Source organism: Oncorhynchus mykiss, chromosome 18, assembly GCF_013265735.2.
Source record: "Oncorhynchus mykiss isolate Arlee chromosome 18, USDA_OmykA_1.1, whole genome shotgun sequence".
Lineage (NCBI taxonomy): Eukaryota > Metazoa > Chordata > Actinopteri > Salmoniformes > Salmonidae > Oncorhynchus > Oncorhynchus mykiss.
The window spans coordinates 53,572,382-53,598,457 of NC_048582.1; the positions used below are offsets into that span (position 1 = coordinate 53,572,382).

General features: G+C 43.2%; 1 protein-coding gene across 3 annotated transcripts in view; it reads right to left on the reverse strand.

Annotated features, from left to right (window-relative positions):
• Positions 1-24,765, reverse strand: part of LOC110496523 (rap guanine nucleotide exchange factor 5) — a 57,416-nt gene extending 32,651 nt beyond the window's left edge. The window contains exons 1-8 of one of the 3 annotated variants that reach the window (XM_036953253.1): positions 24,156-24,765; positions 17,384-17,431; positions 16,563-16,669; positions 7,704-7,825; positions 7,465-7,627; positions 5,540-5,624; positions 5,411-5,459; positions 3,825-3,901 (exon numbers count right to left, since the gene is read on the reverse strand). In XM_036953253.1, coding sequence (XP_036809148.1) covers positions 3,825-3,901; positions 5,411-5,459; positions 5,540-5,624; positions 7,465-7,627; positions 7,704-7,825; positions 16,563-16,669; positions 17,384-17,431; positions 24,156-24,311 — 807 coding nt within the window. In that variant the 5' untranslated portion in view covers positions 24,312-24,765. Of the gene's footprint in view, positions 1-3,824; positions 3,902-5,410; positions 5,460-5,539; positions 5,625-7,464; positions 7,628-7,703; positions 7,826-16,562; positions 16,670-17,383; positions 17,435-24,155 lie in introns of all 3 variants that reach the window. The other 2 variants (XM_021572478.2, XM_021572479.2) reach the window with 2 other exon arrangements.
• Between the last annotated feature and the right edge of the window lie 1,311 nt (positions 24,766-26,076).

Consider the following 26,076-nt stretch of genomic DNA (forward strand, 5'->3'; position numbering starts at 1 on the left):
AGGAGTCGCTGAGACTGGCGGGGGAACGGCAGAAGAGGAGCGCTGACCAGCACCGCAGTGGGGCCCCCATGTTCGCACCGGGGGACCGGGTCTGGCTCTCGACTCGAAACCTGCCCCTCCGCCTGCCCTGCCGGAAGCTGGGGCCGCAGTGTGTGGGGCCATCTAAAGTCCTGAGGAGAATAAACGAGGTGTGTTACAAGTTACAACTTCCTAGGTATTATCGTATTAACCCCTCGTTTCATGTGTCTCTCCTCAGGCCGGTGGTGGCTGGTCCCCTTCAGGAAGGTGAGGTGCCCAAGGTCCCCCCGGCGTACACAGTACGTGGCATTCTGGACTCGAGATGCCGGGTGAGGGGCCTAAAGTACCTCGTGGACTGGGAGGGGTACGGTCCGGAGGAGAGGTGCTGGGTGGGGGACATTTTGGATCCTTCTCTCCTGAGAGACTTCCACCGCCTCCACCTGGTGCCTCGCCCCCCGGGTCGCCCTCGAGGCCGGTGGCGGCGTGCTGCGAGAGCCGCGCGTCGGGGTGGGGTACTGTCACGACTTCCGCCGAAGTTGGCTCCCCTGCCTGTTCGGGCGGTGCTCGGCGGTCGTCGTCACCGGTCTTCTAGGCGTCACCGATCCCTTTTCCGCTGTCTTATTAGTTGCACCTGTGTCTATTTGTGTGTGCTTGATGGGCTTCCTTATTTAAAGTAGGTTTTACCCGCCCTCGTTTAGTGCGATTAATTTTGTGTTACGTGTGTGCGTTAGTTAGGTGTGTTCGTGTTCTGTACCTGTTACCCTGTGTTTTTGGGTGGTCCACATATTTCCGCGCCCTGTGTTGTGGGCTTGTTTGTTTGTGCCGTATTAAAGTGCACTTTCCCTGTGGAACTCTCTGCGCCTGATTCCATTCCTCACACACCTAGTTCACCGTACATATATATTTTTAAACCTTTAGTTAATATTGCCTGCTAACATGACTTTCTTTTAAGTAGGGAAATTGTGTTACTTCTCTTGCACGGAACGTGCAAGCAGAGTCAGGGTATATGCAGCAGTTTGGGCCACCTGGCTCATTGTGAACTGTGTGAAGACCGTTTATTCCTAACAAAGACCGTAATTAATTTGCCAGAATTGTACATAATTATGACATAACATTGAAGGTTGTACAATGTAACAGCAATATTTAGACTTATGGATGCCACTCGTTAGATAAAATACGGAACGGTTCAGTATTTCACTGAAAGGATAAACGTTTTCGAAATGATAGTTTCTGGATTTTACCATATTAATGACCTAAGGCTCGTATTTCTGTGTGTTATTATGTTATAATTAAGTCTATGGCCTCCCGGGTGGCGCAGTGGTTAAGGGCCATCAGAGTCCCTGGGTTCGCGCCCAGGCTCTGTCGTAACGGCCGCGACCGGGAGGTCCGTGGGGCGACGCACAATTGGCCTAGCGTCGTCCGGGTTAGGGAGGGCTTGGTCGGTAGGGATGTCCTTCGTCTCATCGCGCACCAGCGACTCCTGTGGCGGGCCGGGCGCAGTGCGCGCTAACCAAGGTTGCCAGGTGCACAGTGTAGCCTCCGACACATTGGTGCGGCTGGCTTCCGGGTTGGATGCGCTCTGTGTTAAGAAGCAGTGCGGCTGGTTGGGTTGTGTATCGGAGGACGCATGACTTTCAACCTTCGTCTCTCCCGAGCCCGTACGGGAGTTGTAGCGATGAGACAAGCTACTAGAACAATTGGATACCACGAAATTGGGGAGAAAAAGGGGTAAAAAAAATTATTAAAATAAACAAATAAAAAAAGTCTATGATTTGATAGAGCAGTCTGACTGAGCGATGGTAGGCACCAGCAGGCTCGTAAGCATTCATTCAAACAGCATTTTTGTGCGTTTGCCAGCAGCTCTTCGTTGTGCTTAAAGCATTTATGACTTCAAGCCTATCAACTCCCAAGATGAGGCTAGTGTAACCGATGTGAAATGGCTAGCTAGTTAGCGGGGTGTGCTCTATTAGCGTTTCAATTGGTGACGTCACTCGCTCTTCAACCTTGAAGTTGTTCCCCTTGCTCTGCAAGGGCCGCAGCATTTGTGGAGCAATGGATAACTGTGACGGGTGTCGTCGTCTGAAGAGGAAGAATCGGACCAAAGTGCAGAGTGGTAAGTGTTCATTACTTTTATTGAACTGAACACTGGAACAAAATAACAAAGAGAATAAACGAAACCGAAACATTCTGTCAGGTGCAGAAAACACTAAACAGAAAATAACTATCCACAAAACATAGGTGGGAAAAAGCTACCTAAGTATGGTTCCCAATCAGAGACAACGATAGTCAGCTGTCCCTGATTGAGAACCATACCCGGCTAAAACAAAGAAATACAAAACATAGAAAAAGGAACATAGAATGCCCACCCAAATCACACCCTGACCAAACCAAAATAGAGACATAAAAAGCTCTCTAAGGTCAGGGCGTGACAATAACGATGCTTCAAGGGTGGCTGTTTTTGATGTGTTCCTGGTTCGAGCCCGGGTAGGGGCGAGGAGAGGGACGGAAGCTATATTGTTACACTGGCAATACTAAAGTGCCTATAAGAACATCCAATAGTCAAAGGTACAGTATATGAAATATAAATGGTATCGAGAGAAATATTCCTATAAATACTATATTAAGTACAACCTAAAACCTCTTACCTTGGAATATTGAAGACTCATGTTAAAAGGAACCACCAGCTTTCATATGTTCTCATGTTCTGAGCAAGGAATTTAAACACTAGCTTTCTTACATGGCACATATTGCACTTTTACTTTCTTCTCCAACACTTTGTTTTTGCATTATTTAAACCAAATTGAACATGTTTCATTATTTATTTGAGGCTAAATTGATTTTATTGATGTATTATATTAAGTTAAAATAAAAGTGTTCATTCAGTATTGTTGTAATTGTCATTATTACAAATAAATAAATAAATACAAATCGGCTGTTTAATCAGTATCGGCTTTTTTTGGTCCTCCAATAATCGGTGTCGGTATCGGCGTTGAAAAAACATAATCGGTCGATCTCTAGTAGCTATATACCGTATTTAGCTACTACTTATAAACTTATTATAAAAATGACACACCAAATAGCCCAACAATGAGGAAAAGAGTAGTCAGCTTGAGGATAAATTTAGCCAATATTTCTTGTTGAACTCATCGGGTTTTGTCTGTCTAATTGCCTACACAAATGGTCTGCAAACTCAAGGTAAATTAAATTTAAATCCAACTTGAGAGACTCCCCTGGTCTCCATAAATCCTCCTTTTTTTGGGTGCAAATGTTTTCACCACAGCCTACAGGTCAAGGTTGCGGGCCTGACTGTTTTCTATACTGAGTATTGCCAACCCAGACAGTCTTTCCTAAAACATTGTGCATTATAGGCCTATGTACATTGCGCTGCACAGGATTTAAACTTGAATGATGCATGCCAAGATATATACCAGAGATAAGAGACCGTTGATATTGCAACCACACAACTCGCAAACCACTTTTTCTTTTTTTCAAGCCCTCAAGAACGGCTAAATATGATAATCTGTTTGCATCTGCCAATTCATTGGCTGTCCAGTATCCAGACGACCTGTCCACAGAGCTTCCTATACAGTTCATCTCAGCCATTAAGGAGAATGAGAGGCTCAATTAAAAAGATGTTGCAGAACTGATGTATTTGAAGCACAACTGCCTTCTGCCCAGTTTCCCTGATGATGCTACGGCAATCAAGCTGCTTTTATATTCCTGTAACTGTCGCTTCTGAGGAGAGATGGTTTTCTAAACTAAACCGGCGTGGGTGTCCGGTCTGCCAGTGTGTGTTTGTATCCTACCATGGTGTTCTCCTCGTTGGGTGTGGGTGTCTGTCGAGGAGTGGAGTCTGGTGACTCTTGGCCATCCTGCTCTGCCACTGCAACCAATCACAACACAGTATGTTAGATTGACAGCTGTCATGACTAATCACCTATAACTAAGGTTTTATTTGCACCAACATACTGTGGTTATACACAATATACACAATAGTGATGCGCAGGCTGACTCATAACTCGCAGTTCCCGTGGATATATCTGTAGGGCGAGCGAGTTTAGGGTCATGAAATACTGTGTGGATGAAGGGCGTGTGGGTGGTGGTGGGTTGAATAAACAATGCATTAAAAATCCATAAATGTATAATTCTTGTGCAATTCAAATCTATAGGCTACAGTAAGGTTTTTCTTTCATTATTTGTATCTGTTATTAGTACGTAAGCCTAAGCTTTAGGGCCTAACTGTACACGTGCCAAATACACGCCAATCACCAAATGCTTTTGGGAATTTAAGGGAATAAAAGTTACCGTCGATCCACTGAGGCAAAAAGGAGACAATGTCGGCATTGAATTCAATAATAGAAACGCTGCAAATGGAGAGTTTAAAATAAAGCGAAGGAAGGGCCAGAAAAGTCATGTTTGGTAAAGATTTGTTGAAGTGGTAAAAGAGGATGATGGCAGTGCCGGTTATGTTATGTGTGATGATGGTGAGAGGCGCTATACAAATTCCACAGTCACAAGGCAGGGACTTCAAATATGCACGTCAAAGGGAACTGTACTGTTTAGATGGGTTAAATGGAATAGAAACTGAAATCTGGACACTGATTATAGGAATATATCCTCTCACTTGGCCTAATAGCAATTCCTGCAGAATTAAGCATTTCTTGCTGTAAAATGATACATTTTGACTCGGGAACAGGAGTGGAGGAATATGATTTCTTTCTTTCAGCATCTTGAGAGAATGAATGCGAGGTTAGGGACCGTCTGTAAATGTGCTATCTTTATCAGCATCATCAAATCTGATAGCATTTCAACCATATAAAATATGCCTCCATGTCGAACTGAAATCTTATCAGAAACATGTTGGGTCATATTCACATGCTTTTAATTTCCTTAAAACCGATGCCATTTAAAAATATATATATATATGTTTTTGCATTTTCTCCCTGGTCCCTAAACGTCTGCTGTGCAAGACAAGCAGAGACGAAAGAGAAAACTTTACCGGTGTCAACTACATTGAAGCATTCATCGATAACTAACATTATTCTGGTGAGCAAGAGTTTATTTTGTCTTCTAGGGCAGTAATGACAGAAGAGAAGCTGCATGTATGTAATTATAGACATGTTGACTAACAAATAGACTACCAAAATGTTGGAAATTATATGCACAAACATCTAAATTAGGCTTAAAAAAAGAAATCCTGCCAAATCCGTTAAAAAATTGTTCCGTAATCTGACTGTACAGTGCATTTTCTATTTGCGGGTTAAGGTTGGGTGTGACCTCACTTTATCACATATAGTTGAGGGGTTGAGGATGGGTTATTAGCAGGCGGCTTCGGGGGAACAAACAGCTGACCTGCGCATCACTAACACACATAATATAGTAACCAACTCACTGGCTTTGCGAGCCTTGAGGGCAAGAGCAGCAGCCAACTCATTCTGGACCTGTAGGGGTAGAACATACAGCAAACTCAATGACAGCTCCTGTCAAACAGGCAGGCAGGCAGGCAGGCACACACACACACCGTGGAGGTGAGTCTCTCTAGTGCTTTCATCTGGAGAAAGCTGTCCCCGCAGACATCTCTGTTCCCCTCCGAGTCCTCCTCAGACCTACAACACACACACACACACACACTTTAAAAAAAATTATAATGTGCAAATATTGTTCAATCCAGGTGTGCAAAGAGAATTACCCAGGAAGATTGCCGAAGGTGATTCTAACATGTGTGTGAATACTTACAGTACAAGTCAAAACACACTCATTAGAGGGTTTTTCTTTATTTTTACTATTTTCTACATTATAGAAAAATAGTGAAGACATAACTATGAAATAACAAATATGGAATCATGTAGTAACCAAAAAAATGTTAAACAAATCAAAATATATGTTATATTCTTCAAAGTAGCCACCCTTTGCCTTGATGACAGCTTTGCACACTCTTGGCATTCTCTCAACCAGCTACATGTGGTAGTCACCTGGAATGCATTTCAATTAACAGGTGTACCTTGTTAAAAAGTTAAAAGTTAAACATATGTATTTTAATAACACTTTTTAGATTTTCTACATGATTCCATTTGTGCTATTACATAGTTTTGACATTGTCACTATTGTTCTACAATGTAGAAAATAGTCACACACAAAAAAAAAAAATTTTAATGAGAAGTGTCCAAACTTTTGACTGGTACTGTATGTAAATAAGATATTTCTGTACTTCATTTTCAATAAATTTGCTAAGATTTCTAAAAACATGTTTTCACTTTGTCATTATGGGGTATTGTGTGTAGATGGGTGAGAGAAACAATTGAATCCATTCTTAATTCAGGCTGTAACAACACACATTTTGGAATAAGTCAAGGGCTATGAATATTTTCTAAAGGCACTCTAGTTGAATAGCCCTGCTCTAGTGGTCTTTCTGTTGGTACCTCTACTGCCACCTCGACTGCTACTGGATCTAAACAGGAAACAAGACCTTGTTCTCTCCTCTCTTTTCCTCCTTCTGTGCGTACATGTTTTTTCTGTGTGTGTGTGTGTGTGTGTGTGTGTGTATATCAACAGGACAGTGTTTTAGGGTAAACTAATCTCTTTAGCAGCAGAAAAAGTGCCCTCAGGTCTCTGATGTAATGTGTTGTCTTTTAGAAGACACATTTTGTATACTACAGTCCCTCTCTCTCTATCACACACACACCTTCCCACTGTTCCCAGAATAATTTGCATATCATTTACATTTTTTCTGTGGCTTCAGTTGCGAAGGAGAAAGAGTGTGTGTGTGCATGTGTGCGTGGATGTGTGTGCGGGAGAGCGTGTGATCTGATAAACCATGATGGATGCAGTAGCAGGACAGATAGTGATGGCATCACACTCTCCCTTTCCCTCCCTCCCTCCTTCCAGCTCGACCTCCTGACTACACAGAAGAGGACAAGGAGAGGGGAGAAGACGAAGGGGTGGTTAGAGATTATCTCTCCCTCTGTCTTTGTGCCTCCCTATTCTCTGTCGTCGGAAGTTATCATTTCTCTCGCTCCCCCTGTTTTTCCCCTCTCTCTCCAGTTCGCTCTCCTCTCTCCCATTCTTCCTCTCTCTGAGTGACATATTGAGTTCAGTAGCAAGCTCAGTTGGAATGCCACACGGACGAGTTGGAATTCTATCGGAGGGAACTGGAATTCTGTGTGACACTCGGAACACCCCCCCCTCCCAACACGGACCCAGCTTCAGCTATAAAGAGAGAGTCTATTGAAGAGATGTGTCTGTCTGTCTGTCTGTCTAAGGGATTAACAATATGTAGCGAGATTAGAGATGAATCTTGTCAAGAGTTGGAACACTGCTTTCATTTATGTCCTGGTGTATGTGTGTCTCTTATAACACACTCACACACACACACACACACACGGTGATGGTCATGGAACACACAGGCAACACTGGGTCACGTTCACACACACGTTCCCACACAATTACCCAGTTCTGAACTGGACGTATGGGACGAGCTGTAGGAGGAGCCTAACAGCCTCTGGCCACGCCTCCTTCTCCAGGCCGCAGAACTCGCAGGCTGCAGACTCACACTCCTCAAAGCTGAACTGGTAGTAGGAGTTAGAGTCCCCAAACACCACACGCTGGTCCACTGAAACACACACACAGATAGACTCAGATGAAATGCCAGGGTAAGAAGAAAAGTGTGTGTGTGTGTATATACTCACCAGACAGTAGGATGCCCAGCTCCAGTAGGACCTGCCAGACGCGCACGGCCATACTCCGACAGCGCACGTACACACACTGCTCACACAGCCACTGGACCAGCTCTACACCCACGTAGCTCCGCCTGGACACACACACACACACCCACACACACACCGGGGTTTCCGTTAGCTGGTAATAGCCGGCTTTTGGCCATAAAAAAAATGAAAAGACGTTAAATAAAATTGTCCGGGAGAAGAAAAAAAATAATGCTTTTGTGCTTATTAATTGATGTAAATACATTGGACCGGTCATGCTTATCGGTCTATTTGCATTATTTCGTGGCGTGTGTGTATATTGGTTATGCATCTTATTTATCCCACACACAGCATACAGATTCAATCGAGGGAAAAAATAGTTGGAAAGCAAATGGCTATTGCTGTAAAGAGAAGACAATGAATAGACTCTAATCAGTATTTTAGCTCAGCGAAAAAACAATAGGCCTATAGTGTATCTTATCGGCACCAGTGGAGAACATCGACCATGTCCCCGGTGAATGCGCACATCCACTCTTTATCGTTGTTGGGTCAGTGCCACTTAAAAGTCTGTTTTTGGACAATAACTTCCTCCTCCAGTTTAGATGGATGTTATATTGTATTCATGTCTCCCCTTCTCATAGGCCTATTATATGGACAAAGTAGATGTGATTGATTGTTTGTCAGTGTCAGCGGAGTAGGCTACCCTGGAATTTGTCTAATTAAAATAGATTCTGCTAATGTCTCCAGTCACAGCCTAGTGGTTAGAGCGTTGGGCTAGTAACTGGAAGGTTGCAAGTTCAAATCCCCGAGCTGACAAGGTACCAATCTGCCGTTCTGCCCCTGAACAGGCAGTTAACCCACTGTTCCTAGGCCGTCATTGAAAATAAGAATTTGTTCTTTACTGACTTGCCTAGTTAAATAAAGGTACATTTAAAAAAAAAAAATCAATTAAATATCAATCAATCAATCAATTAAATATCCCACATGTATTAGAATTGCATGAAATGTGTTTTTCCCGTGCAAAGAAAGAAGAAATTATAGCCTATACTCCAGGCCTCTACTCTGGCAGTGTCAGAGGAAGACTCCAGCCTCTCAAGTCATAGACTGTTCTCTCTGCTACCGCACAGCAAGCGGTACCGGAGCATCAAGTCTGTGACCTAAAGGCCCCTGAACAGCTGGTCCCGCCTTTGCTGCTATAACAGCCTCCACTCTTCTGGGGAGGCTTTCCACTAGATGTTGGAACGTTGCTGCGGGGACTTGTTTCCATTAGTGAGGTTGAGCACTGATGTTGGGCGATTAGGCCTGGCTCGCAGTCGGCGTTCCAATTCATCCCAAAGGTGTTCGAAGGGGTTAAGGTCAGGGCTTGGTGCAGACCAGTCAAGTTCTTCCACACCGATCTTGACAAACCATTTCTGTATGGACCTCGCTTTGTGCACGGGAGCATTGTCATGCTGAAACAGGAAAGGGCTTTCCCCAAACTGTTGGCACAAAGTTGGAAGCACAGAATCATCTAGAATGTCATTGTATACTGCAGCATTAAGATTTCTCTTCACTGGAACTAAAGGGCTTAGCCCGAACCATGAAAAACAGCCCCAAAGCATTATTCCACCTCTACCAAACCTTACAGTTGGCACTATGCATTGGGACAGATAGCATTCTCCTGGCATCCATCAAACACAGATTCATCCATCGGACTGCCAGATGGTGAAGAGTAATTCCCGTACCCCTTCAAACATTCAACCTCCAGCCGCGTACTCCCTCTAGCACCAGGGTCAGCGCACTCTCAAATGTTTTTGCCATCATTGTAGCCTGCCACACACACACTACACAATACATTTATTACACATAAGAATGAGTGTGAGTTTGTCACAACCCGGCTCGTGGGAAGTGACAAAGAGCTCTTATAGGACCAGGGCACAAATAATAATATTATAATAATCAATAATTTTGCTATTTATTTAACCATCTACATATAAAAGCATATTTTGTTCATCAAAAATTGTGAATAACTCACCACAGGTTAATGAGAAGGGTGTGCTTGAAAGAATGCACATAACTCTGCAATGATGGGTTGCATTGGAGAGAGTCTCAGTCTTAAATCATTGTCCACACACAGTCTGTGCCTGCATTTAGTTTTAATGCTAGTGAGGGCCGAGAATCCACTCTCACATAGGTACGTGTTTGCAAATAGCATCAGTGTCTTAATCATTTGCCAAGGCAAGAAACTCTAAGCTCAGCCCTATCCAAAAATCTGACAGTAGCTTCTGATTAAATTAAATTTTCACAGAACCGCTTGTTGCAATTTCAATGAGGCTCTCTTGTTCAGATATCGGTAAGTGGACTGGAGGCAGGGCATGAAAGGGATAACGTTCATGTTCGTTTTGTTCGTTTCGGGAAAGTACCTATGTAATTGCGGACCCATCTCAATCAGGACATTCGCTATATAACATTTGACATTGTCCGTAAGCTTGAGTTCATTTGCACACAAAAAATCATACAATGATGGAAAGACCTGTGTGTTGTCCTTGTTAATGCAGACAGAAAATAGCTCCAACTTCTTAATCATAGCCTCAATTTGGTCCCTCACATTGAATATAGTTGAGAAGAATCACTGTAATCCTAGATTCAGATCATTCAGGCAAGAAAAAACATCACCCAGATTGGCCAGTCGTGTGAGAAACTCGTCATCATGCAAACAGTCAGACAAGTGAAAATTATGGACAGTAAAGAAAACTTTAAGATCGTTTCTCAATTCAAAAAAACGTGTCAATACTTTGCCCCTTGATAACCAGCGCACTTCTGTATGTTTTAAAAGCGTTACATTGTTGCTACCCATATCATTGCATAATGCAGAAAATACACAAGAATTCAGGAGCCTTGCTTTAACAAAGTTAACCATTTTCACTGTAGTGTCCAAAATGTCTTTCAAGCTGTCAGTCATTCCCTTGGCAGTAAGAGCCGCTCAGTGGATGCTGCAGTGTACCCAAGAGCCTCTCGGTGGATGCTGCAGTGTACCCAAGAGCCTCTCGGTGGATACTGCAGTGTACCCAAGTGATGTCGGGAGCAACTGCTTGCGTTACCACTCCACTATGTCTCCCTGTCATGGCTTTTGCATCAGTACAGATACCAACACATCTTGACCACCAAAATCCATTTGATGTCACAAAGCTGCCCAGTACTTTAAAAATATCCTCTCCTGTTGTCTTGATTTCCAGTGGTTTGCAGAAGAGGATGTCTTCCACTGGGGGGGGCAGGTAGCCAAGTGGTTAGAATGTTGGACTTGAAAGGTTGCAAGATTGAATCCCCGAGCTGACAAGGTACAAATCTGTTGTTCTGCCCCTGAACAAGGCAGTTAACCCACTGTTCCTAGGCTGTCATTGAAAATAAGAATTTGTTCTTAACTGACTTGCCTAGTTAAATAAAAGTTAAATAAAAATGTAAAGGACATATACCAGCAGCTATGCCATGTCTGTTGACTCATCCAACTGTAACGCATATAATTCACTGGCTTGTATGTGAAGCAGTTATTGTTTCAAAACATCTCCTGCCATGTCACTGATGCGTTGTGAAGCAGTGTTGTTTGATGAAGACATTGTCTGTATAGTTTTTTGGGCCTTTTCCCCCAGCATTATCCCAGCCATATCCGAAGCGTCCACAATAGTATTGGGCTTGCCTGTTCTAACCAAGTACCACCACCGGTAGTGGTTAGAACAGGCAAGCCCAATACTATTGATATGGTGAGTTACCGAGTGGTTAGAACAGGCAAGCCCAATACTATTGATATGGTGAGCTACCGAGTGGTTAGAACAGGCAAGCCCAATACTATTGATATGGTGAGCTACCGAGTGGTTAGAACAGGCAAGCCCAATACTATTGATATGGTGAGTTACCGAGTGGTTAGAACAGGCAAGTCCAATACTATTGATATGGTGAGCTACCGAGTGGTTAGAACAGGCAAGCCCAATAAGGTGAGCTACCGAGTGGTTAGAACAGGCAAGCCCAATACTATTGTGGACGCTTCAATTTTTCAAATTGTCATGTTTAGTTTCTAAATGTCTGCGCAAGAGTGAAGGTTTCCTGTGAGAGAGTAACAGTTAATGTGATTGGATGTTCATTTTTTGACTAGGCTACCTGTATTTGATATTGTGTTGTTATTTCGCTGAACACTATATGGTTTAATTTTGGGGGGGGGGCAGTGAAACGAGGCTACTCAGGTGAGACAAAAACCTCACTCAAATGTATAGCCCCGTTGGAAAATATAAATGGACTGTTTGAAATTGTGAAGACCTATTTTTTATTATTATAAAAAAAATGTGAATCACATTTTTATTTGGCGTACCCCCAACGGAATTGCGCGTACGTACCCCAGTTTGGGAATGCCTGCTCTAGAGAACGTGTTTCCACTGAGTCCAATGGCGACGACCTTTACACCACTCCACACGACCCTTGGCATTGAGCATGGTGATCTTAGGTTTGTGTACGGCTGCTCAGCCATGGAAACACATTTCATGAAGCACTGACTAACAGTTTTTGTGCTGACGTTGCTTCCAGAGGCAGTTTGTAACTCGGTAGTGAGTGCTGCAACCGAGGACAGGCGCAACGCGCTTCAGCGGTCCCGTTCTATGAGCTTGTGTGGCCTGCCACTTCGCGGCTGATCCGTTGTTGCTCCTAGACATTTCCACTTCACAATAACAGCACTTACAGTTGACAGGGGAAGCTCTAGCTTAGCAGAAATTTGAAGAACTGACTTGTTGGAAAGGTGGCATCCTGTGACGGTGTCATGTTGAAAGTCAATGAGCTCTTCAGTAAGACCATTCTACTGCCAATGTTTGTCTATGGAGATTGCATGGCTGTATTCTAAATTTGGTACACCTGTCAGCAACGAGATGAAATAGCCAAATCCACTAATTTGAAGAGGTATCCACATACTTTTGTACATATAGTGTATGTCCTGATTGCCTAGTCACTTTTACCCCTACCCACATATTACCTAATTTACCTCAACTACCTCGTACCCCTGCACATTGACTTGGTACTGGTACTCCTTGTGTATAGCCTTGTTATTGTTTTTATTGTGTTACTATTTATTTATTTAGAAAATATTTGTCTTACTTTTTAACTCCGCACTGTTGGGAAGTAAGACTTCACTGTAAAGTCTACACTTGTTGTACTGTATATAACCGGAATCCTGACACACACAGTATCAATACACACGCACACAGTATCAATACACACACACACAGTATCAATACACACGCACACAGTATCAATACACACGCACACAGTATCAATACACACGCACACAGTATCAATACACACACACACAGTATCAATACACACGCACACAGTATCAATACACACGCACACAGTATCAATACACACGCACACAGTATCAATACACACGCACACAGTATCAATACACACGCACACAGTATCAATACACACGCACACAGTATCAATACACACGCAAACAGTATCAATACACACGCACACAGTATCAATACACACGCACACAGTATCAATACGCACGCACACAGTATCAATACACACGCACACACACACATTGATGTGTCCTCAGATGGCAGTTAGTGTTCAGCAGGGCACTCTGTTGGAATGGATCGCTCAGCACTGTATGTCACCATGGCAACTTCAGTTTAAAATAAAGTTCTATCCTTTTCACATTACGATGCTAATCCAAAACGTACTGCGCTGGATCAGATATTTCCATTTATTTTACCAGGTAAATTGACTGAGAACACAGTCTCACCTACAGCAATGACCTGGGGAATAGTTGCAGGGGAGAGGAGGGGGATGAATGAGCCAATTGGAAGACGGGGATGATTAGGTGGCCATGATGGTATGAGGGACAGATTGAGAATTTAGCCAGGACACCGGGTTTAACCCCCCTACTCTTACGATAAGTCCCATGGGATTTTTTTGTGACCACAGAGTCAGGACACCCATTTAAAGTCCCATCCAAAAGACGGCACCCTACACAGGGTTACGTCCCCAAACACTGCCCTGGGATATATATATAATTATGACCAGAGGAAAGAGTGCCTCGTAATGGCCCTCCAATACCACTTCCAGCAGCATCTGGCCTCCCATCCAGGAATCAACCCTGCTACGCTTCAGAGGCAAGTCAGCAGTGGGATGCTGCTGCTGGCATCATTTCACATTGTCAGCACTTTTTCTGGCAACTGTGGAGCAAACTCAAGGACCCGAGTTTAGTGTTGCCATGGTGACACCAAGCAGCTGCACAAGGCTACAACGAAGGACATACATCATCAGTTTTAGAACTAAACATAATTCAACAGCAACAAAAACACTCCCACTCTCTGTTTCTCTCTGTCTATCACACTGACTCTCTGTTTCTCTCTGTCTATCATACTGACTCTCTGTTTCTCTCTGTCTATCATACTGACTCTCTGTTTCTCTCTGTCTATCATACTGACTCTCTGTTTCTCTCTGTCTATCATACTGACTCTCTGTTTCTCTCTATATCTATCACACTGACTCTCTCTCTGTTTCTCTCTGTCTATCATACTGACTCTCTGTTTCTCTCTATGTCTATGACACTGACTCTCCCTCTGTTTCTCTCTATATCTATCACACTGACTCTCTCTGTTTCTCTCTATGTCTATCACACTGACTCTCTCTCTGTTTCTCTCTGTCTATCATACTGACTCTCTCTGTTTCTCTATGTCTATCATACTGACTCTCTCTGTTTCTCTCTGTCTATCATACTGACTCTCTGTTTCTCTCTATGTCTATCATACTGACTCTCTCTGTTTCTCTCTGTCTATCATACTGACTCTCTGTTTCTCTCTATGTCTATCATACTGACTCTCTCTGTTTCTCTCTGTCTATCATACTGACTCTCTGTTTCTCTCTGTCTATCATACTGACTCTCTGTTTCTCTCTATGTCTATCATACTGACTCTCTCTCTGTTTCTCTCTGTCTATCATACTGACTCTCTGTTTCTCTCTATGTCTATCATACTGACTCTCTGTTTCTCTCTGTCTATCATACTGACTCTCTCTCTGTTTCTCTCTGTCTATCATACTGACTCTCTGTTTCTCTCTATGTCTATGACACTGACTCTCTCTCTGTTTCTCTCTGTCTATCATACTGACTCTCTGTTTCTCTCTATGTCTATGACACTGACTCTCTCTCTGTTTCTCTCTGTCTATCATACTGACTCTCTGTTTTCTCTCTATGTCTATGACACTGACTCTCTCTCTGTTTCTCTCTGTCTATCATACTGACTCTCTGTTTCTCTCTATATCTATCACACTGACTCTCTCTGTTTCTCTCTATATCTATCACACTGACTCTCTCTCTGTTTCTCTCTATGTCTATCACACTGACTCACTCTCTGTTTCTCTCTGTCTATCATACTGACTCTCTCTGTTTCTCTCTATATCTATCACACTGACTCTCTCTCTGTTTCTCTCTATGTCTATCACACTGACTCACTCTCTGTTTCTCTCTGTCTATCACACTGACTCTCTCTGTTTCTCTCTGTCTATCACACTGACTCTCTCTCTGTTTCTCTCTATGTCTATGACACTGACTCTCTCTGTTTCTCTCTATATCTATCACACTGACTCTCTCTGTTTCTCTCTGTCTATCACACTGACTCACTCTCTGTTTCTCTCTATGTCTATCACACTGACTCTCTCTCTTTCTCTCTGTGTATCACACTGACTCTCGCTTTCTCTCTGTCTATCACACTGACTCTCTCTCTGTTTCTCTCTATGTCTATCACACTGACTCTCTCTCTGTTTCTCTCTATGTCTATCACAATGACTCTCTCTGTTTCTCTATGTCTATCACACTGACTCTCTGTTTCTCTCTATGTCTATCACACTGACTATCTCTCTGTTTCTCTCTATGTCTATCACACTGACTCTCTCTCTCTCTCTCTGTATGTCTATCACACTGACTCTCTCTATGTCTATCACACTGGCTCTCTCTATGTCTATCACACTGGCTCTCTCTATGTCTATCACACTGGCTCTCTCTATGTCTATCACACTGACTCTCTCTATGTCTATCACACTGACTCTCTCTATGTCTATCACACTGACTCTCTCTCTGTTTCTCTCTATGTCTATCACACTGGCTCTCTCTATGTCTATCACACTGACTCTCTCTATGTCTATCACACTAACTCTCTCTCTGTTTCTCTCTATGTCTATCACCCTGACTATTTCTCTGTTTCTCTCTATGTCTATCACACTGACTCTCTTCATGTCTATCACACTGACTCTCTCCATGTCTATCACACTGACTATTTCTCTGTTTCTCTCTATGTCTATCGCACTGACTCTCTCTGTTTCTCTCTATGTCTATCACACTGGCTCTCTCTACGTCTATCACACTGGCTCTCTCTATGTCTATCACACTGACTCTCTCTATGTCTATCACACTGGCTCTCTCTATGTCTATCACACTGGCTCTCTCTATGTCTATCACACTGACTCTCTCTATGTCTATCACACTGGCTCTCTCTATGTCTATCACACTGGCTCTCTCTCTGTCTATCACACTGACTCTCTCTCTATGTCTATCACACTGACTATCTCTCTGTTTCTCTCTATGTCTATCACACTGACTCTCTCTCTCTCTCTATGTCTATCACACTGACTCTCTCTCGCTCTGTTTCTCTCTATGTCTATCACACTGACTCGCTCTCTGTTTCTCTCTATGTCTATCACACTGACTCTCTCTCTGTCTATCACACTGACTCTCTCCATGTTTCTCTCTATGTCTATCACACTGACTCTCTCTCTGTTTCTCTCTATGTCTATCACACTCACACACTCAAAGATTCACACCTTATGATCCTGGCGAGGTGAATCTTGTCTTTAGCAGGGTACGGACCATGAGACAGGAACGCATTCCTCACGGCACGCCCTGCACACGGGAAACTCTGGGAGCAGGACTGACAAACATACACACGTGAGTCAAATAATACATAGTTGTTTTCACAGACGTGTTTCTCTCTCTGTGTGTGTGTGTGTGTGTGTGTGTGTGTGTGTGTGTGTGTGTGTGTGTGTGTGTGTGTGTGCGTGTGTTGACACAAGAGAACTCTGTGATATCAGTGTAACTATTGATATTGAAACAAAACATGTAGGTGAAACAGAGGCTAGGTGAAACTATGACGTCACCATTTTAACTTGGGTCAAGTACTATCTATATCAGGATTCTCCAACCCTATTCCTGGAGAGCAACCGTCCACTCCAACCCTAATCTAGCACACCTGATTCTAATAATGAGCTGGTTAATAAGCTGTACCAGGTTAGTTACAACTGGGGTTGGAGCGAAAACCTGCAGCAGGGTAGCTCTCCAGGAACAGGGTTGAAGTCCCCATACATAATGTCAAATAGCCTACTTCCAAATATTTGAGGTGTAAAGGCGAGGGGATTTTGTACTTTTGGGACTATTCTAGAGATTCCATCGTACTAATCCAACTGAAATCAAGAAAAGAGCACTAAAACAAAGTATTTGACATAAAGTATGTATTTGACCAATATGTATTTGACTATGAAGTCACGCCATCTCTGTTTGGTGAGACACAAACATTCTTTATTTGCTGACGTTTGATAACCTATGCATGCATGTGTGTGTATGTCTCTGTGTGTGAGAGTGTGTGTACCTTGTGAACAGTAGGGCTGGTGCTGGGTCCGGGGATGGTATCCGGTGACTGCTATCGAGACACAATCAAAACACAGTCAGAACACACAGTATTAAACCACACATTTCCAGACAATGTTTGGGTTAGGAGAGAAGTAGAGCATGAAATGCAGCCTACAAACTATGTACAGATCTATAATCTGTCTACATCTGTCTCCATCCCTCCGTCTCTCGCCTGACAGAGAAGGAGAAAAGACAGTCTTCTACCCCCACCTCCACTTCTTCATCATCATATTTCCCCTTTGGACAGAGACATAAGAAACCAGTTTGTTACCAATATTGATAATTCAATATATCGATATTGTTTGATATCGATATGAGCCAGGCATATTGTAATATCGGTTTATCCTTGCTGTTAACCTACACTATTACGTAAAAGAGCATACATGACTGTTCCTGCAAGCAAAAAATCCTCTCACAGACTCAATTTAGCATAGGCCCACTGACCTGCCTGCTGATGCGCCATCAACTGGCTTCTCTTTGTATTCAAACTGGTTGGGTAGGTTAGGCCCACAGAACATTCACACTTGGTCCAACGGGCAATTAGCAAGCAATTGTCTGAACTTCACAAAGCTGTCGAAGTCCACACAGTTGCAATGTTATTCATACAAACCGATGTGATGTCATTACCCATCACTAGTGCATATCCCCTCTCACACACACACCTCATCTCCTCCTGGACAGGATAGAAAGCAGAGCTGTGCTGTCACAGAGCCTGAGGCCACTACTGACAGAAAGAACGGGAGAGAGGTGAACAGGAGAGAGAGCAAGAGAGAAATATGGAGGGAGAGAGAAAGAAAGAAAAAGAACTGGAGAGATTAGACAGACAGACAGACAGACAGACAGACAGACCTAGAGAGAGAGAGAGAGAGAGAGAGAGAGACAGCACACCCCAACATGTTTATCTATGTGATGACTTCAAAGCGAGAAGGGTATGTGTGTCAGTGAATGAGTGTGTGTATATCTGGTACACACTCAGACAGAGTGTGGTACACACTCACATTTTGCAACATTTGCACATACATGTTATTCAAACCTTTCGTCCAAACTGCTGTCACATCAAAGAGCTTCTCTGTAGCCAGGAACGAAACAGAACTTGGATCTATTTTAGCGCCTGGCTACGCAGACACTCGTTGACGCGAATGTAAGTCCTGCATCTCCCATCTCCTCATTGGTTTTAAGGAGCACTCCCCCTCAGTGGGTGATTGAAAGATCAAATCAAATTGTATTTGTCACACTCGCTATATACAACAAGTCTAGACTTTTAAAAGCTTACTTACAAGCCCTTAAGCAAAAATGCGGTTTTAAGAAAAATATGAGCTAAGAAAACATTTACTAAATAAACTAAAGTTTAAAAAAGTAACACAAAATTACAATAACGTGGCTATATATACAGGGGGTACCGGTACTGAGTCAATGTGCAGGGGTACAGGGTAGTTGAGGTAATTGAGGTAATATGTACATATAGGCAGTGTTAAATTGAAGAGTTCCACACTCCAAAACATTTGGTGGTGGTAATGCACAGTGTTGTAGTAGTCGAGACCGGTCCCGGTGTTGAGTCCGGTCTCGAGACCACATAGAGTGTCTTGGCCTTGTCTCGGGGTCGGATACATTTGTACTCGGTCTTGACTGCATCTGATAATGTCTTCCCAAGACCAGCATAGTAAAAAAACAAATAATTATCAGCTCCCATAAAACCACTTAGCCATGTCAAATATATACATACACTCCTTTCTTTAAACATTGATACAGTATCTTAACAGCCTTTATACCTGTTATAGACATGTTGCGCAGTGGTGAACCTATAGATCTTCAGTATGTAACAGGTTAGTACAGTGGTGAACCTATAGGTCTTCAGTATGTGACAGGTTAGTACAGTGGTGAACCTATAGATCTTCAGTATGTAACAGGTTAGTACAGTGGTGAACCTATAGATCTTCAGTATGTAACAGGTTAGTACAGTGGTGAACCTATAGGTCTTCAGTGTGTGACAGTGGTGAACCTATAGGTCTTCAGTATGTAACAGGTTAGTACAGTGGTGAACCTATAGGTCTTCAGTATGTAACAGGTTAGTACAGTGGTGAACCTATAGATCTTCAGTATGTAACAGGTTAGTACAGTGGTGAACCTATAGATCTTCAGTATGTAACAGGTTAGTACAGTGGTGAACCTATAGATCTTCAGTATGTAACAGGTTAGTACAGTGGTGAACCTATAAATCTTCAGTATGTAACAGGTTAGTACAGTGGTGAACCTATAGATCTTCAGTATGTGACAGGTTAGTACAGTGGTGAACCTATAGGTCTTCAGTGTATGACAGGTTAGTACAGTGGTGAACCTTTAGGTCTTCAGTATGTGACAGGTTCGTGATTCTGAAAGGACCGTAACACCAGAGCACTAATGTAGGAGAGTACACTTTTTGTAAAACACAAAGGGCCAGTGGTCTAGTTGAGGGTATACGCAGGTATAAGCCATATACCCACTTTTGTTTTAGTGGGCATTGCTTATACTCTTAATCCCTACTGATGTGTATCAAAGTAGTGTAGTGGAGGTGTACGACTTATCAAATATGTAGCATTATAGAGAAATCATGCACAAAGTAGCCTACACAATCGCAAAGCGCGTGAAATACAGTCACATGCGTTCCACACACATAGGCAGCAAATGTGCAGCTCTCAACTGCTTTTGGCATGGAGCAGCTCACAGAAGAATGACATCGGTAGCCGGTAGGGTAGGAAAGACGTTTCAACTTATGATATCTACCAGTAAATGCTAACTAAGGCAACAATGGGTATGCAAAAAGTTTTGTCCAAAGTGTTGGTTAGTAGGCTATTTGTGATGCGCAATTGTCATCATGCACTGTTTGAATCAGGGGTGTAGACATGGATGGGCCTAGATGGACAGAGGCCCAACCACTGGGGAGCCAGGCTCTGACTGGCCCACACATCCAGATTGATGGGGTTTAAGCATTGTTGTGGATGAGAGCGAAAATCTGAAAAATCTATAGGAAAACTCGTTAAAAAAAACATAGGAAAACATGATTTTTCACACAAAGTGCCTTTCCTTCACTGGGTGGGAAATTTAAAAACTTTTTGGCAAAATGTTAATATATCCACTTCTCCAGCTACCACTGCACCATTGCATAGGGCCGATGGAAAGACAGGATAAGCAGTCCATAAACTCTGACATAATAATCCAGTTGGTCCCAATCATAAGAATACAAAAACACAACCATTAAGCATTTCCCAATCAAAATGTACAAGTATTACTTCCCATTGCAAAAAACATTTCACGTTTAGCAAACAAAGTAACCGGTGACAAGGTTTAAAGTGGAACTGACAGAGTTTTAACTACTTTGCAGATATCAAACAAACAGACAATCATAATATCAGTCAAAAATATCAAATTCCCAGTTTATGCTAAAAAAAAAAAACTTTATAAGAGGTTTTAAAAATAGGTTCAATTTGACTCAACGTTCCATGACGTACACTAAGGCATTGTTGGCAGATAGATGGATGCAGTTCAATGCATGATTCATATAATTCACCAATACATTTCTTGGTAGACCAAAAAATATTGCTATCAGGTTGTGAATCACAGATGTAACTAAGGCTGGGATTGTCAATACAATCAAAATATCAAGGGCAACGATCACAAGTCAGTCATAATGTGGCTAACAGGCTAGCGTATCTATTTATGTAGCAAGCTAAAAACACAGAGCTTAACATTAGCTAGATAGCTAGCTAGCTGCTAGGAGGATGTCATGCCATTGGAGTGGGTGAGCGACTGACTTTTCCAACTTATATCGTTTTTCAGTGGCTATAAACAGCTAGAGATGCAGGTGTCATTTGGTTAGCTTGCAAGAACTTGAACGACTGTTATCCAGTTAGCATATCTCTTGCATTCGCAAATTCACTCTGGCTATCTACTCCGATTTCAGAGCACTTTCATCTGAGTATGCCAGAGTGCAGAACAACTGATGAATTTACGAACGTGCAACATCGTTCTGTGTAAACTCCGGTCCTGAATAAGAGATAGTTTATTTGGTTTTATTTACTGCAGTGTCTATTAATTGTCCAAACGCACGGCCGCTTTCCCACGCTATATTGCTATAGAATTTCCATAAATGCCTTAGTATGACCATATCTAAGTGGTCGCTTGTCAGGAAATGTCATATTCTTCCTGAACAGATTTTAATAAGAATAATGAATAATGTTGCTAAAATGCTGTCAGTTCCACTTTAATTTCAACAATGTTTCACAAACATATTTTCAAAGATATGGCTAACAACAGCAAGCTTGCTGCAATAAAAAACACAGTTCCACTCACCAGATAATGATAATTTGAAACTTCTTGTTGAAAGTTATTCTTGAAAAAGGAGAAGCTAACAAATTTGTCACGCCCTGACCTTAGTTATCTATGTTTTCTGTATTATTTTGGTCAGGTGTGACGAGGATGGGTATGTGTGTTTTCGACTTGTCTAGGGTTTTTGTATATCTATGTGGTTTTGGTATGTCTAGGTAAATGTAGGTCTATGGTGGCCTGAATTGGTTCCCAATCAGAGGCAGTTGTTTATCGTTGTCTCTGATTGGGGATCCTATTTAGGTTGCCATTTTCCATTTTGGTTTTGTGGGTTATTGTCTATGTGTAGTTGCATGTCAGCACTTGTGTTATATAGCATCACGGTTGTTTTGTTACTTTGTTAAATGGTCTTTGTTTATTAATAGAAGAATATATTCTTATCACGCTGCGCCTTGGTCTCCTCGTTATGACGAACATGACAGAATAACCCACCAAACCAGGACCAAGCAGCGTGAAAGGGAGGAACAGCGCTTTGTGGAAAAATTGACCTGGGATGAAATACTGGACGGTAAAGGATCATGGACGTGGGAGGAGATTTTGGCAGGAGAGGATCGCCTACCATGGAGGCAGGTGGAAACAGCGCAGGAGGAACAGCGAAGTAAGAGAGGACAGCAACGATGTTGGGGAGGTAGGCCACAGAAACCCGTCTGAGATTGTCAAAGAGTTATTGGACAGATTGGAGGAGAGTGAAGAGAGAGAGCTGTTGGTTTGGCATAATATGCACGGCATTCCCCCTGAGGAGCGTGTTAGCTGTCCGATGCCACCTGTGTCAGTTCCTCGTACTAATCCTGAAACGTGTTAAAGTTTCGGAACAATTGATGCCGGCTATACACACCAGGTCTCCAGTGTACTTTCACAACCCGGTGTGTCCTGTTCCTACTCCTCGCACTCTTCCTCAAGTGCACCTCCAGAGTTCAGTACATCCTGTTCCCCCTCCCCGCACTCGCCCTGAGGTGCGTGTCCCCAGCCCGGTACCACCAGTGCCGGCACCACGCACCAGGCCCAGAGTGCGCCTCTGCAATCCAGAGCGTCCGGCGACAGTACCGTAAAAACAAACTAGGTTTCCCCTTTTCATCTGTGGATGAATTGTTGGAGTAGAGCACATACGATTTGGTATGACTCAACATGGGTAAAAATTCTACAAAGACTCAGCAACAAACAAAAAAAGGACATGCATTTCAGGTAAAATAACAAACCAATGTTTATCTCCAAGGACAAATTAGCTAAAAATCCATGAATGTTTTGTGTGTGTTTCAACCTGTCCCCAAATGAATATAGTTGGTTCACAGTTGGTTTTGGTATTTTAACCTGCGTGCCATGGAAAGCATCTGGTGGGGATAGACAAAATCAACATGCAGATGCACACATGGAGCCGCAATTAGCATAAAATAAATATGCTATAGGCTATGCAGAGCCGTGGTCAGGTCCAGTCGGGCCTATCAGCTGTAGTTACATAAACCCGAGACCTGATGACAATCAAACAGGACCCGACCCAAGGGAAAAGTTTGTATTTTGGACCTGCTCAGGTTCTGGTTCGGGTCTTGGGTGACCCATGAAGACCTCTAATACATACACTGGGCACACACACACAAACTCATCTTGTGTTGCTCTCTGGTAGATCCGTAACACAGGGGAGTCAAAATGGAAACATGAACTCAACCACACACAAAACATCCCTTTAGGACAAACACACACTTGACACCTTCCTACTGTGATCTTTCTACTACAGCTGTTGTCTGATAACACCTCTAAAACATACATCACAAGATCTCTATGCTTTCATCTGTGTTATACAACTATTAATTCGATTGCTGAACATGTCAGGACAGACCTAATCTCTTGTTTAGTCTCTTCACAGCCTTTCCTTCAAACCCTGGGCTCACACCTTGGACAGTCATTCAGTTCTTTATTATTGTGTGTGTAGGTTAGGTGTGTGTCCTTCCCTCCTCCAGGACAGGTCTTAGCAGAGCTACCATACCTTCACGCTTCAACATATACACTATACACTAACATACACCCACTTGAGGAGAGTTGAGAAACACCTTTAGTACCACTGTCATTGTCAGATAACATATTCGCTCCCTAGAATCCAAGGGGGCATTACAGTAGGCTACATGAATGGGCAAGTAACATCTTGCCTTGTGTGTTGCCTTGGCTACTGCATAGGTACGGCATCTAAAAACACATTCTGGACGTAACCAATGAATGGCGGGAGCCTGTAGAGCACGAGCGTACACACACGGTGGTACAGTGAGGTTGTGTGTGGAACAACAGCACATCTAGGTGAATCGTGACAGAGATAGGAGGTAACTCGACGGTAAAGAATAACCAAAACACACACACGGAAGGGACATTTTTCTGTCGATACTCACGCTTTTCTTCCTTAGGTGCAGTCCATGTTTCAACAGTCCCGGTAAATCCCGGATCTTCTGCCTTAGCTGAGTCTGGTCTCGAGCTCCGGTGTTTCGGTTATTCCACCGCCAGCCGCCGACCATACCATCTTCTCCACCGGACTCAGAGTCCTCCATGTCTGTCTCTCTCTCTTTCTCTCTTCTACTCCTGCTCCTCTCACACACAGACACACCAGCTACGGTTCATTGTCGCCTCTCTTATTCACACACACACCGACCTACACCTGTTCTGCAACAGACGAACCGCGCGCGTTAACGACCTAGAGTATCCGCTGCAGCACGCAACGCTGCTCCACCCGAATGTCCTCCTCCCTTGTACTATCAATGTGTTATGTGTGTGTGTGCAGAGGAGGGGGACTTGCAGGTGCAGAAGAACATCATTGCATAATTTCCATCAGTCAGACGTAGAGGAGTCGTAGCACCTTGCTAAACATTCAATACATTTTCGATTTAACATATCCCCGTTTTTTAAAATCCGAATGAGATAAATCTTGATAATATTAACACATTTAGGCTGCGTTTTTATGTTGACAAATGAGGGCCTGTGTATAAATGTTGTATTAAAGAGTTGTAAATGCTGTCTTTTCTGTTGCATTTAGAAACAAAATGGTGGAAAGGACGAACTGGAGGCTACGTCATCGCCTCACCTGCGGCTCAAATTTCGATAGGTAAACAAAGGGCCATTAGGCTACACCATCAGGGTGTAAGTGTGTGAGAGCTATGAAATCTACTCTAAACCTACATCACACACACACACATGCATACACACACGGGTCTGAGTGAATGGACTGAAGTCAATGCAATAGGCCAGTAGGTGTGTGTTGTATAACTGAGATGTCATGTGTGTTATCCTGATAAGAGTCTTAATCTCACATAATTGGCCATTTTCAGCCACTCTGATTACACACACACACACAGCCCATTTCTAGATAATGTAAGTGTATTTGAGTGTTTCACCCTACATACTCACTTTGTCTCAACGTTGTCCCGGTGCACTCTGGGTAGTAGCTAGTTTGGATCTCACTACAATTGTGCACAACAAGTGCACAAATGCTGCATCCCAATTCTCCACACTTCTCCGAAAGCATGCACTTGCACACTCCCATCGTGGATTTAAAACCATTGGATTGGTCTAAGTATTGACTGGAGGGAGTTTCCACCATTGATAAATCCATGACGGAGTGTACACGTGCACACTTTGAGAGAAGGGTGGAGAATCAGGATTTAGCCTACGTAAGGCTATGGTCAGACCAGCGAGGTCAGGGGTTAGGGGTCAGTTAAGCCCATACTCTCTCAGACAAGAGAGATTTTGGGTTTAGGTGTTGTATGTGGTATTATTACTTGGTCTGTATGTACTGTACAGAGAGCGTGGGGAGACTGGGAGAAGAGGGAGAGAGACTAGAGGAGGAGGGGTGAGAGAAAGAGCGAGAACAAGAGTAAACCTATTTTCCATCATAGAGCTCTTCAAACAAACTTGATTAAATATTGAAAAGTGCATGTGGCTACTGGGGCGTGGATACAATTCACTTCCAACTGAACACTGGAGAAAAAGGAGTGGAGTGGAGAGGAGGGAGAAGGAGAGGACAGAAGAAGGAATGGAGAGCAGTGGGGAGGAAAAGAGGATAGAGGAGAGAGCAGTGGGGAGGAAAAGAGGATAGAGGAGAGAGCAGTGGAGAGGAGAAGAGAGCGCAGTGGAGAGGAGAATAGGGAGCAGTAGAGAGGAGAGGAAAACAGAGAGGAGGAGAGAGCAGTGGAGAGAATAGAGAGCAGGGGAAAGGAGAAGAGAGAGCAGTGGGGAGAAGAGAGAGCAGTGGAGAGGAGAAGAGAGAGCAGTGGAGAGGAGGAGAAGAAAGAGCAGTGGAGAGGAAGAGAAGAGAGAGCA